The sequence below is a fragment of the Oreochromis aureus genome, linkage group 10 (assembly GCF_013358895.1).
Source record: "Oreochromis aureus strain Israel breed Guangdong linkage group 10, ZZ_aureus, whole genome shotgun sequence".
Taxonomy (NCBI): Eukaryota; Metazoa; Chordata; class Actinopteri; order Cichliformes; family Cichlidae; genus Oreochromis; species Oreochromis aureus.
This window is the reverse complement of record NC_052951.1, coordinates 8,703,838-8,718,328: the sequence shown is the minus strand read 5'-3', so window position 1 is coordinate 8,718,328 and position 14,491 is coordinate 8,703,838. Positions and strand designations below refer to the sequence as shown.

At 39.5% G+C, this 14,491-nt stretch overlaps 1 protein-coding gene across 1 annotated transcript in view; it reads left to right on the top strand.

Annotated features, from left to right (window-relative positions):
• The first annotated feature begins 2,543 nt into the window (after positions 1-2,543).
• The window catches only part of LOC116331906 (androgen receptor), a 35,531-nt gene continuing 23,583 nt past the window's right edge, over positions 2,544-14,491 (top strand). Inside the window, exons 1-3 of the mRNA XM_031754735.2 lie at positions 2,544-3,700; positions 11,580-11,731; positions 11,904-12,020. Coding sequence (XP_031610595.1) covers positions 2,544-3,700; positions 11,580-11,731; positions 11,904-12,020 — 1,426 coding nt within the window. The remainder of the gene's footprint in view (positions 3,701-11,579; positions 11,732-11,903; positions 12,021-14,491) is intronic.

Here is a 14,491-nt window from a genome sequence, read left to right as displayed (position 1 = left end):
ACTGAAAATATTTATATATATGCCCTATGGCCACTGTGCAATGGGTTTTTTTTTTTTCTTCAACTGCCTGGGCAAGGACTCCTTGAGTTCATGGAAATAATACTTGCCAGACTCAACTGGGCTTAACTTGTCCATTCTTATAAGAGTCTCTGAAGGTTTAAGTTACATTTGGAGGTCCAAACTTTACAAATCATGTGGTGCTTAAATTGAGGATTTAAAATGCCTCAAAACAATGAGTTAAATAGAAGAGAAATAAGCAACTATACCTTGGTTTACACTTGTTTCAGTGTACCATCAAAAAGACAGCATTCCTGTGTGCACTTCTGGCCAAAAGAGCTTACTTGTATTATTTTGGTGTTGGGCTTACCTTCTTTGGTTACACATGGGATATAGCAGCAGTTCTTTCAAAAAGACAGTTATAAAGAAACAAATGAGACATAAATTGCTATTTATTTTGTTAAAAGTTAACACCTGGATTATCTACCCAATGTATAGGTCTTAATGATTAGTTTGTTTGTTTGTTTTTTGAAAAAGGAACAAATAAATAAGTTTTTGATGACTATTATTATAAGTCACAAGACAAAAGGCAGCAAGATCCATGCTGATAAATCATACATAATAAGTGGTTTATGATTTTCAACCATTTTCTTCCTGAGTGGTTCCTGATTACCTCAGAACAGCCCAGTACAGGAAACGGTTCCTCGTTTATTAATAAATACTTTAAAATTAGTTGTTGTCTTCAGCCATCCCAAGCTGTCTTACAGGCTTGCTATTAAGCAATTCATTACTTCATCTTCGTGATTACGTGACTTATTATATGTTCCCTCAAAGTGAAGAGGGGGATCATAATACTGAGTACTCAATCGCAGCTTGTGGACTGTAGTAACTAGTAATTTTGTGCGCTTCAGTATGAAGTGTTACTGCCGTCTATATTAAACACACAGAACTGCTGCTGTTGTCTTTTCCATCTTATTGGGATTAAGTGTTTTTCAGTTATATGAAAATGAACTCACAAGCATGGCACACAATCTATGAAGCAATGTGATTGCCCATTTTGGAGGAGCAGGTTTTGCACCTGTGTCCATCATGTACTTTCTCATTTAAGGCTTTAGTTTGAGACCGTTGGGCTCTGAACCAGCTTTGCGCTGAATCTCACGGGATCCTCTGTCACCATGTTTCTACATTATGGATTACACGCTGTAATTTTAAGGTAACAGGAGCTGCAGCTCTGTTCAGTTTTCTCAGCTTCACGTTTAGATTCATGTGGCTCACAGACCACAGAACGCACAGAGTCACAAGACTTTGTTTCAAATTCATGTCAAGAACAAGACATTTTCAGAGACAGGATAAATTTTAAGGATGTGGGGAATTATTCTTATTTTTTAAATGATATGATCTATAAGAAGAATATTACATCTGAAGAGAAGTTAGGAGGGCAGTCATACTGCAATTGCACATATATTTTGGAGAAATTTGCCCGATATTTTACATATTGAACCTTGATAGACTCAAGTACCAGAGAAGCTCCAGACTTACAGTGATAACTTAAAGACATACATAATTTGCAAATTAAAGAGTATACTGAGGACATTTTGAGCATTCTATTTTGAATTTCTGGTGACTTTTGTCAATTTATGCTGGAAAAAAACATAGTTTTTTAGAATGGGTTGGGTTTGTGTGTCCTTCCTTCTGAAGTCCAGCCCTGTGCAAAGCAAACGTCAAAGTGAAGTTAAAAAAAGTGAAAAAATAAAAAATAAATAGCACTTTGTTAGTTTCTTTTACTCTGTAAGCCACTAAAAAGAGTCCAAGTCTGGATCTGAAGACAGGCCTCTGTGCGAGCTAAATAGTACCAGATCCAGCTTGTAAATCATCTTAAACAATTTGAAGTGGTTTTACAAATCCATAAACTGGACTTATATCTGCACCTGATGTTTGGAGAGCGTTTATTTAAAAGATTAATAATGACGCAAACCTTACCTATCAAAAAGGCTGAAGTCTTTTTTTTAATCCGACAAGACATAAAAAGAAACCCTGTGGAAATTTACTAAAAAAAAGAAGAAGAAGAAAGAAAAAAAGAAAGAAACAAGAAAACGCTGTGGTGGGCCCATAAAAATGTGATGGGCTGCACGCATGCAAGTCTGATGTAAAACAACCAGAGGCAGAAAGGCTAACATTACATAATGGAAGGTTTTTATTGTGTGAAGTCTTCTTAACATGCCTTTTGGCGTGGTGACAAATAGAAGTTTATTATTGAAGTACACCATTTGGCGCCTTGGTTTTATTGTAACCCATTGGAGGGGAAAGTGCCATGTTTGACGGACACAGAGTCCTTCCCTGAATTCCCTTTTAATCAACTACAAGTCGAGCGCCTGACTCTGAACATCTCAGTTTAGGAGGAGTTTGTGACTCCTGCGGCTCACCTAGGACCTTTTACCTAAACGCTTTTCACAACGTGCGAGTTGGGCTGTTGTGCTGCTGAGAACTGCGGAGACTTTTTGAAGTGCAAAGTCCAGTATCCTGGCAAAGCAAACACTTTCTGGGACATGAGCCAAACGACCAGAGAGTTATTTTGTGCCAAAATCTGGCCAGAGGATAGGAAATCATACACAGGCGACGTCGTGAGCGCTGCCAGTATGGCGCAAAAAACTGAAGAAAGTCGCGTCTATTTCACCAAAACCCCGGCTGGAAGCAGTGCCGCGAGTTTGGCAGATTCCGAGAATGCAAACCTGTACGGACACATTATTCCGCTAGCCTGTGACATGGAGAAACGCTGCTGCCAGACAGCTGCTGCTCCTCAGGAGGAGTTAAGCGCTGAGTGCCGAGTGGGCGACAGTCGCTCCTTTTCTGCCTGCGCCACAATCTCAGAAACAGCCAGGGAGCTCTGCAAAGCTGTGTCCGTGTCTCTGGGTCTGGCCATGGAGTCCGGTGACACGAGCGAGACGCACGTTTCTCTCCCCCAGTGTGCCGCAAATGACCAAATGAGCGCAGAGTATTTATTCGGGGTGGAAGCCGTGCCTGCGAACTGTCCCGGAGCCCCGGCTTCTCTCTCCGAGTACAGGTGTCCCGAGCGAGATGAGCGCCCGCCACACGACCACAAGCAACAGGTGAAAATGCTCAAAAGTTCAGAGCCCGCGGCGGCTTTTCATCACCTCAGTTCCACGGCGACATCTGTGAACGCGCAAAACTTCACGCTGTGCGAGGCTGATGACATAAGTCCGAAAGAGATAGATCATCTGGACATAGCGTGCGCTGCCTCTTGCCCTTACGCCCCAGCTGCGCCGGAGCCTTTGGCACAGTTCGGGCCCGCGGCTGCACAGAGACCGTGCAGAGCTTACAACCCCGTGGAGGAAGCGGGAGACGTCGGGGATGCCGGGGAGAATAGGTCCGTGGGGTTTCAGGCAGAACGGTACGGCGTCAAAGTCAAATCTGAGGGAAGTGCATCTGCAGGGGCGTTATGGGTCAGCAGGCCTAATTACAGCTTCGGCGACAAGTACAACTCGCAGTTTTGGGGGTCGAGGCAGTGCATGAACTTGCAGAGTTCGGGAGCGAACTCCGCGTTTATATGCAATCCATATGACGGGACCGTAATGCGCCGTGAACAGTGGTACCCTGGCGGGATGCTGAGGACGCCTTATCCCAACTCCAACTACATGAAGGGTGAGGTCGGCGAATGGCTGGATGTCACTTACAACGACACCAGGTGAGCTTTAGTTGGCTGGTAATAGTAATTTTACGTGATTACAATATAAATATGTATCTCATATCGCGGTATAACCAAAGGTTGAAAGGTTCTAGGTGTAATTGCGAGCCAAAAGGTCTACTTTATATATACATTCAAACTCAGGACCACAGGTTGACCCTCTGTCCCTTAGGGGGCTTGAGGGTCTGTCTCTGACCAGGATTAGATCACCAATCCACAGACTGACAAACAGCAAAAGGCAACTGATACTACAACACATATCAGTTTCTTTACTCCTTGCAGACAGCTGTTTATTGTGTGTGGTGTGTGTGTGTGTGTTTCTTCTTTCTTTGTTGTTGTTTTATTGATGCAGGAAACATTTACCCCACACTTGTTTTTTCCGGTTCCAAGCCAAAGTGGCAAACTGAACAGACTGTTTTAAAAAAAATTCCCTGCTGAGAAAATGTGTAGGCAGAAGTTTCAGGCTCCAATCTACACCTGCTTCACATATTTGGCAATTTTACAGTAACTCAGAGCTGCTGATTTTATACAGTGTGAAAGTCTAATTTTTTTTAAAAAGACAATAATTGAAGTATGCCAAACTCATTATAGCTACAGCAAAACTAGAAAACGACATCAAAGCGATATATGGAAACATTTTACCGACCTTTTTCCTCCAAACATTTGTAATGAATAAAGTGTGATTCTATTTTTAATATTTTTTTTTTCAGAATAAAGTGAATGAGAAGAAAAATCAATGAGATGTGTTGTATGTATTCAGATGATAGTGGATGTGTTCATTTCATAAAGTCAGATGAGGACACAGCATAAACATGGAGAAAAAGGAGAAAAAAAACACTGCTTGACTTTTTCTTCAAGTGAGTGTTGTTTGTTCTTTGACTATTGTAAATGTTAGTGCCCACAATTGTGAATGCTGACAAAAAAGATGAGGCAGTTTATAGACAAACATTTGTATTACCCGACAGTGACCTTGGTGGCTACCATCTGCGTACCTGAAAATAAGATTTAGTTTAACTTAATTTACATGTGCCACTGGGTGATGTTTATGTGTTGTTTCACATCAGCTTGGCTCTGGCTAAACATTCAAAGTTAGTGTGATAAAGAGCTGCAGACAGTCTTGTTTTAGCGAGAAGATTTCTATGTTTCTGTGGCACAAGAGTGGGAATAATTAAGATAAGATAAGATAAGATAACCTTTATTAGTCCCACACATGGGAAATTTGTTTTGTCACAGCAGGAAGTGGACAGTGCAAAAGTTATGAAGCAAAAATTAGAATGAAATAAAATAAGAATAAATACAGTACACAACTGTACAGAATAGAATAAAATAAAATACTATATACAGTAGAATAAAATATACAATACAAATAGAATACAAATGCTATATACAACTGAGTAAAAATACAACGATGCCAGAAAAGATTATTGCACATTAGTGTTATTGCACATTTGTGGATGTGTGTGTTTGATCAGTTAAAGTCTTTGTTGTGGAGTCTGACAGCAGTGGGGAGGAAAGACCTGCGAAATCTCTCCGTCCCACACCGTGGGTGCCGCAGTCTCCCACTGAAGGAGCTGCTCAGTGCTGTCACAGTCTCCTGCATGGGGTTGGAGATGTTGTCCAACAGGGATAACAGCTTAGCCACCATTCTCCTGTCACTCACCACCTCCACTGGGTCCAGAGGGCATCCTAGAACAGAGCTGGCCCTTCGGATCAGCCTGTTCAGTCTCTTCCTGTCCCCAGCAGAGATGCTGCCGCCCCAGCAGACCACACCATAAAAGATGGCTGAGGCCACCACAGAGTCATAGAAGGTCTTCAGGAGTGGGCCCTCCACTCCAAACGACCTGAGTCTCCGCAGCAGGTACAGTCTGCTCTGCCCTTTCCTGTAGAGGGCGTCTGAGTTATGAGTCCAGTCCAGTTTGCTGTTCAGATGAACACCAAGGTACCTGTAGCTGTCCACAGCCTCAATGTCCATACCTTGGATGTTCAGTGGTTGCAGTGGAGGATGCTTGTGCCTGCGGAAGTCTACCACCAGCTCCTTGGTTTTACTGGCGTTGATCTGGAGGTAGTTCAGCTGGCACCAGTCCACAAAGTCCTGAGTCAGTCCTCTGTACTCCTTGTCGTGCCCATCAGTGATGAGGCCGACTATTGCAGAGTCATCAGAGAACTTCTGCAGGAAGTTAACAACTTGTGTTGTTAACAACACAAGTTAACAAAAAACCCCAAGCCACACGCACAGTTGGTGCTTTCCTAGTTTCAAAGGTTTCTGAGTGTGTTAGGTTCTTAAAATCTCTCAACACATTTTAGTTCAGACTATTAAGTGTTAATTCGGCCCCAATGAAAACAAAGCACACAAAGTGGGCATGTTAACTGACCGCCATTGTGTGACGTGCATGCCACACAGAGGTGTTGTCTGCTGGTGTTGTGCAGAGCTTTCTCAAACCGCCTGTGAATTCACCTGGGTGAATGATTGTTAGTGGAGTCAGAAATGGGACACTGTTTCCTTTGGCTGTTAGTGTTCAGTACTGCATAGCTGTCTACATGGTGTAAAGTGAATTTCTGTACGAAGCTGCTGAGAGAAGGTGTAGCAGCGTGGTCTTTATCTACTTATCTACTGAGCAGTCAACCCAGGAAGGTCATTTTTGAAACCATATTATATTTACCCATATTTTTTTTAATCTATAAAAACATTTCCCAGAATTAACTTGTCAGTCTACTTCTCCTTTAACTTTTCATACTTTCACCCAGGAACTGATCCCTGTGTGTAGAGAAGGGTAATGGAAAGTTTTGTGGATCTTTTTCACTTAGACATTACTGGCTTTTACTTTTGTTCCACTTTCTCACTTCTAATGATTACATTGTGTTGCATTATTGTGAAACATGGCTAACAAACCTAGAGTAGCAAGACTGACTGCTGAAGAAGCCTTGAGGCAGATACTTAATGCACTGTGAAAACAGTTCAGTTGACGCCGTTGGGTTAGCTCAGGTTTAAAACAATAATTTACAATACTAGAACATGTGTCATAGATAGATCAAACGTGAGAGTGGTCCTTGTGAGGAAATGACTGCAGGTTATTTTTGATAAACACATTAAAAAAGGAATTCCTGTATAAAATGGAATAAAATGGGGTCATAGATGACCTCACTCCCTCTTTCTAGGCACTAAAACAGCTTGATTGCTCAAGGTTTAAACTGAAAAGACTCCCAGCCCTTGCATGCTTTACCTTCTGGCAGAAGATATATATTATTTTAGTTTTATGGTAATTTGCCTTGACTGAATGTTTACCTGTAGCGGAGGCAGCGTGGAGTGGTGGGAAGGTTATTCTCTAAATGTAACTGGTTACAGATTATTACTTACCATTTAAAAATGTAGCAAGTGTTTGCTTCATTAAAGCAGTGTCATCATTTGCTTTTTGATGACTTTTTACATAAATGATTTAGACTGAAACATCTTCTACAGGGTTTCCTCAGGTTTGATAGCCAGCATTTCACTGTTCATTGTATTTCACTGGTGGTAAACCGGCTTTATTCTGTACAGGGATGTTAGAGCCTTTTATGATTTCAGAAAGGAAATATTGTTGAATTCTAGCACTGAAAGGCATTCTTGGCCACCGGCCTTGTTGAGGTCAGCTCGTTGCAGGCATGGCAGACTCAGGATGTTTAAAGCAATGCACATTGTTTGATTGGCAGGCCTGAAACTGTGTAAACCCAAGCAGCAGAGTGAATCAAAACAACAAAAAGAAAGCACATGACTGTCAGGACATGAATGTCAGATCTGGAAATTGCAGATCAGCTGGTGGAGATGCCTCAGGATTGTGTAGAGGTCTATGAAAAGAATTGGCTATACCTCTTTTGATTTATCACCATAGTCAATATTGTCTTTATATTACTGTGGTCTCAATTGTCAGTTTCTGCTTTAGGTTATGACTACCACACATGCGTGCACACACACACACATACACCCAGTACACCATGGTAACCTTCACCTAGTCTCCCTTAAGTGCAATATTACCAAGTGCAATTGTTCTGATGCAACATAGTTTGTTATTCTGTTTTATATATTGTATTCTATTGTTTTTTTCTTTATTTTTGATGGTCTTAACTTTGTACTGTCCACTCTCTGCCGTGACCAAACAAATTTCCCACGTGTGGGACTAATAAAGGTTTATCATATCTTATCATGACAAGTCACTAACAGATGAGTGCAGTGTTCTCAGGTTCACAGTGAGATGTGGCACTTATGTTTGGTTTAAGAAAAAAACGAGATGGCAGCAGTAAAAATGTTCAGCATGAGGCTTTAAAAATGGACGTCCACAAACCGATTTAAGTTTCCTAATCCTATTTTTATATATAATCTATGACACTGTCAAACGAATGTAGCTTGTCTAGATATAAAGAGAGAGCTCTAAGGTGCGAGCCTTCTTACACTTGATGCCACTGACTTCTAAGGTTATTGACTGGCATTTTTGGAGGAAGATTCCAAAAGTAGGGATTCATGCACGGTGGCAAGATGCAAAGCAAGAACCTGATCACAATGTAGATAGCAAGTTAGAGTAACACAAAACAGAAAATTAGAGAGTGAAAGCAGCTGATCTGTGACAGATCAGTATGTCCTCACACTGGGTTCAGAGAGGTTATGTGGTTTATAGTTTAGACCATGGGGGGGTCAATAGGACACTGAGTGAGCGAGACATTGCTTAATGTCTGAAGCCCTTTCAAAACCCTGCTTATACAGTTTTCCAAGTCAAGCTTGTTTTGTCTTTTTTAGCTATCTATACACAACATAAACACGATTCAAGACTTAAGGTGCAGGATGTTTTGTACAATTGTACCAATACAAAGATGTTTGAGGAGCAGTGAATGGAACACTTTTGGATATTAAAAAAATACAAAAGTAGGAAAGAAAAGTTGAAATAAATAAATAACATAGCCAGTTGTAAACACATTCAGCCTTTGTTTAGCAACCAAAGCAATGATCTGCTGTTCATTTGCAAAAAGCTGATCTCTGCTGAACTCTTTTTCCTGTCACCACATTGCTAAAATCGCTCTTATGCCGTGAGCGAGAGCCTGCTGCTTTACCTTTTGTTGCTGCTTCTTAGATTTGGTTTTAACAGAAAGATTTTGTGCCTCGCTATCATTTAGTTTGGAAAAAATGCATTGCAGTAGTTATGTGCATATGTCGCAGTTTCACCTGCTGTGAGCATGAGTAACATCTGTGTGGTTTTACTGCAAAGCAGAGCTGAGAAAACTCTGGCATGCTTTTACCCATTTGGACCTCGTGGTAGTGAGCTGCACAGCTGGATGGAGTTATTTAGCCAGGCAATTATGTAAAGTTGTAGTTTTGATTAAATTCTGGGACTACGCCTGATGGAAAGTCAAGACATTTTACCTATCATGAGAAAAAATTTTTTTTTAACAAAATGCTTCAATTTTTCACTTTGTAGTTTAAAAGCAGTTAAATACAGTTTAATATTACCATGTGATATTTCTTGTTTACTGCACTTTGTCATTAATCCTTCCAGAGTTCCAATTTTAGACAAAGAGATTATTTATTGAAACCTTCACAGCATTAAAAACTGCATTTCCAGCCCTGTGAATACTGTAGACCTCAATGATTCGCAGCAGTTAAGTTTTCGGAAACAAACCCCAGGGGACATATATGGGATCAGAAGTGTGACGACGACAGCAGTCTGGTAGATGTGTGAAGGGTTCTGGTTAAAATCTTAGGAGTAGCTTTGTGCAGCAATGGTCATCTAGAAAAATAACTTGTGATTGGTTGATACCCTGTGACATCAATTGTACAGAAAGGTAGTGCAGAAAAATCTCATTTAAGCTGTAAAAGTTGTACAAATTGTACTTGTAGCAAAATACTACCTTGAGGTATATGCTTCAAGGTAAAGAGTAAACCTGAATAATAATATCTGTTCATTTAGGAAATATTTAAATGGTCACTATAACAATTATATTCAAATGTAATTATTCAGAAGATGACATCAGTGTGTTTAAAACGTCAAATGCTGAAGGCTATTCTTACACTCTGAGGTTCGTTTTTTGTATTTTAAAATTGCAATAAAGGTCAAATAAAACCATACAGCATGCAGTCAGACACACATAAATGCCACACTCCGCTGTGGTGTGTGAGTGAGCATACGACTGACAACAACAACAACAACCCCATGTGATGTATAAGTTGATATCAGGCATATTTACATGCATCTATTTTTCATCCTTTTGCTGAATTTTGGTCTGCCTAAAATAATTATTTTAATGGGACAGCCTGATTAGGTGGAAATGCCTAAAAAGTGTTTCTAACAATTTCTCTTTTGACTACATCATCTGGCCTGGATGTTAACACGTTCCAGATGATTGGCACGATAGTTTAGGAATTTTTCAAACATGAATCTTTTGTCATTAACTTTGCCCTAAAGCACCCGGGGTCCTAAAACCGTATGTAAACACATAAGTTAAAACAAGTGAGCGCCACACAGGTCAGCACATTTTCAAGGATTCACACAAATCCACAGAGTAACCAACTAGAATAACTTTATACTAGATACAAAATGTGCTCCCCATCAGGCTTTATTCAAGAAAGAATAAAGTCAGTCTCCCTGTTAAAAAAAAATAAAGAAACATGCGTATTGCACTTTTTCTACCAGTGAACCAATCTTGCTAGCTTCCTGTTTTCAATAAAAGAGTTATATGTGGTTAGCCCAGATAATTTGCCTATTACAGTGTCTTTAAGTACAACAAAAAGCTGCATCAGTAAATTATTTTTTAAAAAGGAAAGTACCGCATGCCTTAGGATATACACAATTATGTATAATAGGACTCCACATTTTGGCTGGCTGGGTTAAGAAAAAATTGTCACCTTCTCTGTTAACACATTATGTGCAAATCTGATCAGTTCAAGCTCTCATCTGTCAGTTAAATTGGGATTATTAGCGGCCTCTTTTGTTCTGTGCTCCGAGCATTGGCATATTGACATGCATATTTTTCACATTTATCATCAGCAGATCCTGAGCTACAAAAGAATACTAGGCTGCTCTGTATAATCTCAACTCTCATTGCTCAAACTGTCATCTCATTTTAATCACAACCCAGCCGGACCTACGTGTTGAAGAAATCTACTTAGACTTAGTGTGTTAGTGTTCTGCATTAAATAAATGTGAAGCTTTGAACAAAAGGGCCCTTCTTTAAAACACTTAAGTCTACTGTAACAGAGCTTATATAAAAATGAATTTAAATTAGATTTGCTACATATTATTATAAAGATGTCAAAGCCCAGATGCATGCGTGTCATGCTCGAGTTTTCCCATTCTGATGGAATATTTTATTTATTCTTAAAATCAGTCAGGACACAGTGAGGCTCTTCACTTCATCCTTGTCTCTTTTACACTGAACCTTGATATCTGAGTAGCACGTCACCGAGGCAGCGTTGTGTCTGAGTTGTCTCCAATCTCTCTGTGTTCAAGGTTGCAGCTCACTCAACTCACCCCAGCCCCCCTCCGTACCATAGCCACGGTCATTCAGTCTTTCCCACACTTTCATAAGTCATCATTGCCTGTCCTCTTTTTTATAACGACCTAACTATCTAATTATTAGAGTTTACCATGGGTCTAGGGTATGAGTAAATTAAGTAGCTCACAAAGTATGAGTTTAATTTCAAGATTTATTTTTACCAAATTGGCTATTAGACTAAAAAAAAAAGAAATTTAATAAAATAATAAATAATATAATATTGTCCTACAGCAGAGTTGTACCAAAGTGACAGAAAATCTGTCTAGCAGGAGCTTGTTTTTTTATCCCACATGTGGGATAAAAATGGTTTATGGTTTTATAAATGGCTTGTTTTTCGGGGGGGGGGGTTTGCGTTTGACTGCAGGTTTGAGTCCAGTAGAGAACACATGTTTCCCATGGAGTTCTTCTTTCCCCCACAGAGGACATGCCTCATCTGCTCGGACGAGGCATCTGGCTGTCATTACGGCGCACTCACCTGTGGCAGCTGCAAGGTTTTCTTCAAAAGGGCTGCTGAAGGTAAAGCTTAAAGCATCCAACTGGGCTGTGAGTTTTATGCCAGCCCACTTGAGATTCTAGCTCTTTATTCTACACCTAAACAGTTCCTGAAGAGTTTTATGTTTGCTCATGGTTGTCTTCAGTTTAAGTGATTTACATTTTTTTTTACATTGTCTCACGAATTCTCCTATAGGCAAGCAGAAATACCTGTGTGCAAGCAAGAATGACTGCACTATTGATAAGCTAAGAAGAAAGAACTGCCCCTCCTGTCGCCTGAAGAAGTGCTTTGAAGCTGGGATGACTCTTGGAGGTGGGATGGATTTTTGCAAAGAAGCAGCTAATACTTGTTGACTTGATGCCAAGGTTTATAATGGTTTATAATATATATATGTGTGTATATATATATATGTATATATATATATATATATATATATATATATATATATATATATATATATATATATATATACACATAGAAAGAAAGACTGAAAAAAAGGAGTGAGAGAAAGAGAAATAAAGTACTATACTGATATACTAAACACTGTGCATCGAATACCAGATGAACAAAGCACACTACAAAAAAAAGTGGAGCCCTAAAAGTGAAACTATTAATGGTTTCCTCAGACCAAGTATTTTATTCTTTCTACACTGCACATCTTATCTGGCTCTCTTCAATTGCAGCATCATCACAATAGGGGATGTTACTGATAATCAAGCCCCTGACTGAGCTGCCATGCAATTTAGACCTCTTCCATTCACTTCTTACTGTCACCAAGACCTGCTCGTCATATTAGGCTGTAAAGATTGACATGTAGTGGACTAATTTTAGTCTTGTGTTCAATTTTCACTCTCTTCCATTTTCTCATTCTGTTAACGGTGAAAATTGTACTGGAAGCACAAAGCTGACATGAGACATGTGAATTAAAGCAGCAGACATGCTGGTAATTTTGCCACCAGTCACTGACAAACCCATGGAGGGAAAATGTGATCTAATGCTGTGATTGTTAGTAAAAAGGGACACCTTTTCTGGTTGTGGCTAAAAAGTTCCTTTCACTTACCTTCTAATCACAGACATGTAATTCACTCTTGGCATCTAACAGGGAAATTTATGGCAATAATTCTGTGGAAGTGGAAGCAGAGAAATTATATATTTGGTCCTATTATCCCAGATGGTATTTTACTTGAAATGCTTTAAAGTCCTAAAATGCTTAGAGAATATGATGATTAATGTATTACCAAATGTCAAATCCACTGGCATCTATATGCCTTAAATAATAAGCCTACTACTAGATTTAATCTATTTGTTTCACTTCTTGTAGTTTAGAAGGTCTGCCATATTATGTCTACCATTTACTTTAATCATAATTCTTATGAGTGATTCTTATAATTTAAATTCCATATTTTTTCTGGAATGTTAATTACATCCACAAACAGATAACAAACAGCTACTTTCACCAAAGCATGATGGGAGTTTTATTTTGAGCAGTGACAGGAAAGCTCACTGCACATCTGCTGTCCCAGTGGAAATACATTACATAGAGAACATTAAACTGCCTAACATTCTTTAAAAACTTTGCAGTTTCAGAACCCAACCCCTGACTTCTTTGGACAAGAGTATAAGAGATGTGTATCACAATCTGCAAGTCAGAGTTAAACCTTTTTAAATTAATGGCATTGGGGCCATTCTGTCAAAGTTCCACTGCTTGTTTTAGTAATATTACTTTAGTTTTAAAAAAAATCACAGTCATGAAGTCAGTTTATTCCAGTGGTAAAAGTTATTCAGTTGTACTATACAGGATGATGTGCAGGCTTTATCCCAAAACAGGTAAGTTATTTGAATTGTAGGGTAGGGCTACCACAATGCTACAGTAAATATAATAGTGGTGTTTTATAGTTCTCCGTCTGCCTCAAGGTAAGTCAATCGTTCCCTATCAATTTGTTTTGATTACTGATGCTAGTCTTTACAAGTCAAATAAAGGCCCGAGGACCTGAATATAATAGACGGATGTTAAAATTCACGCTGGCTAGTGCTTCACAGTCAACAAACGAGAGTTAAATCTTCTTCTTTCTTTTTTTTAAAAGTTGAACAATGACAGACTGTTGAAAAAAGTGAATATAATTCATTGAAGTACACATTCTCAGAAGTAAACTATTTTGCTAGTAAATCCCAAAGTAGGTAAAGCATGGCAGAGTGTAGAACCAACCGTGGTAGGACAAAACAATCTTGGAGTCTAGATGCTGGTGATGGTGGAGATGAAGAACTAATATAGTGACTTAGATGGGGTGGAGATGAGTTGGAGCCGTTCATCCTGCCGTTCAGACAAAGAGTCCGAACGGCAGGGTGACAGAAGAGCACAGAGATTTGAAGCATGGACATCTAAAGACTGATTAGCTTGCAAAAGGAAGAAAATGACTAGCCCAGAGTAATGAAGATAGAATTGACATTGAGAGGGTGGGAAAGCAGAAGAAACAAGAAGATCACACAACAGCTCAAATGACCAAGAATTCAGGCAAGCAAGAGAATACAGATTTCATGTCATTACTTTTGTCAGAGTTTTACTTTGCAGCTGTACCATCCATTGGGTTGTATTCCTTTGTTTTGAACACCTAGAATTGGGCTTTGTCCAAAAGCAAGCAGTTCTTGTTATTGTGATTCTAGCACAGCCGTTCCAGAGTTCAAACTATAACATTAGTATTTCACATTTCTCTGTTTGCCTCAAGGTAGAACAACCTTTTCCCCAGCAATTTACCCTAATTCCTCCTGTCAGATTCCAAAGTCTT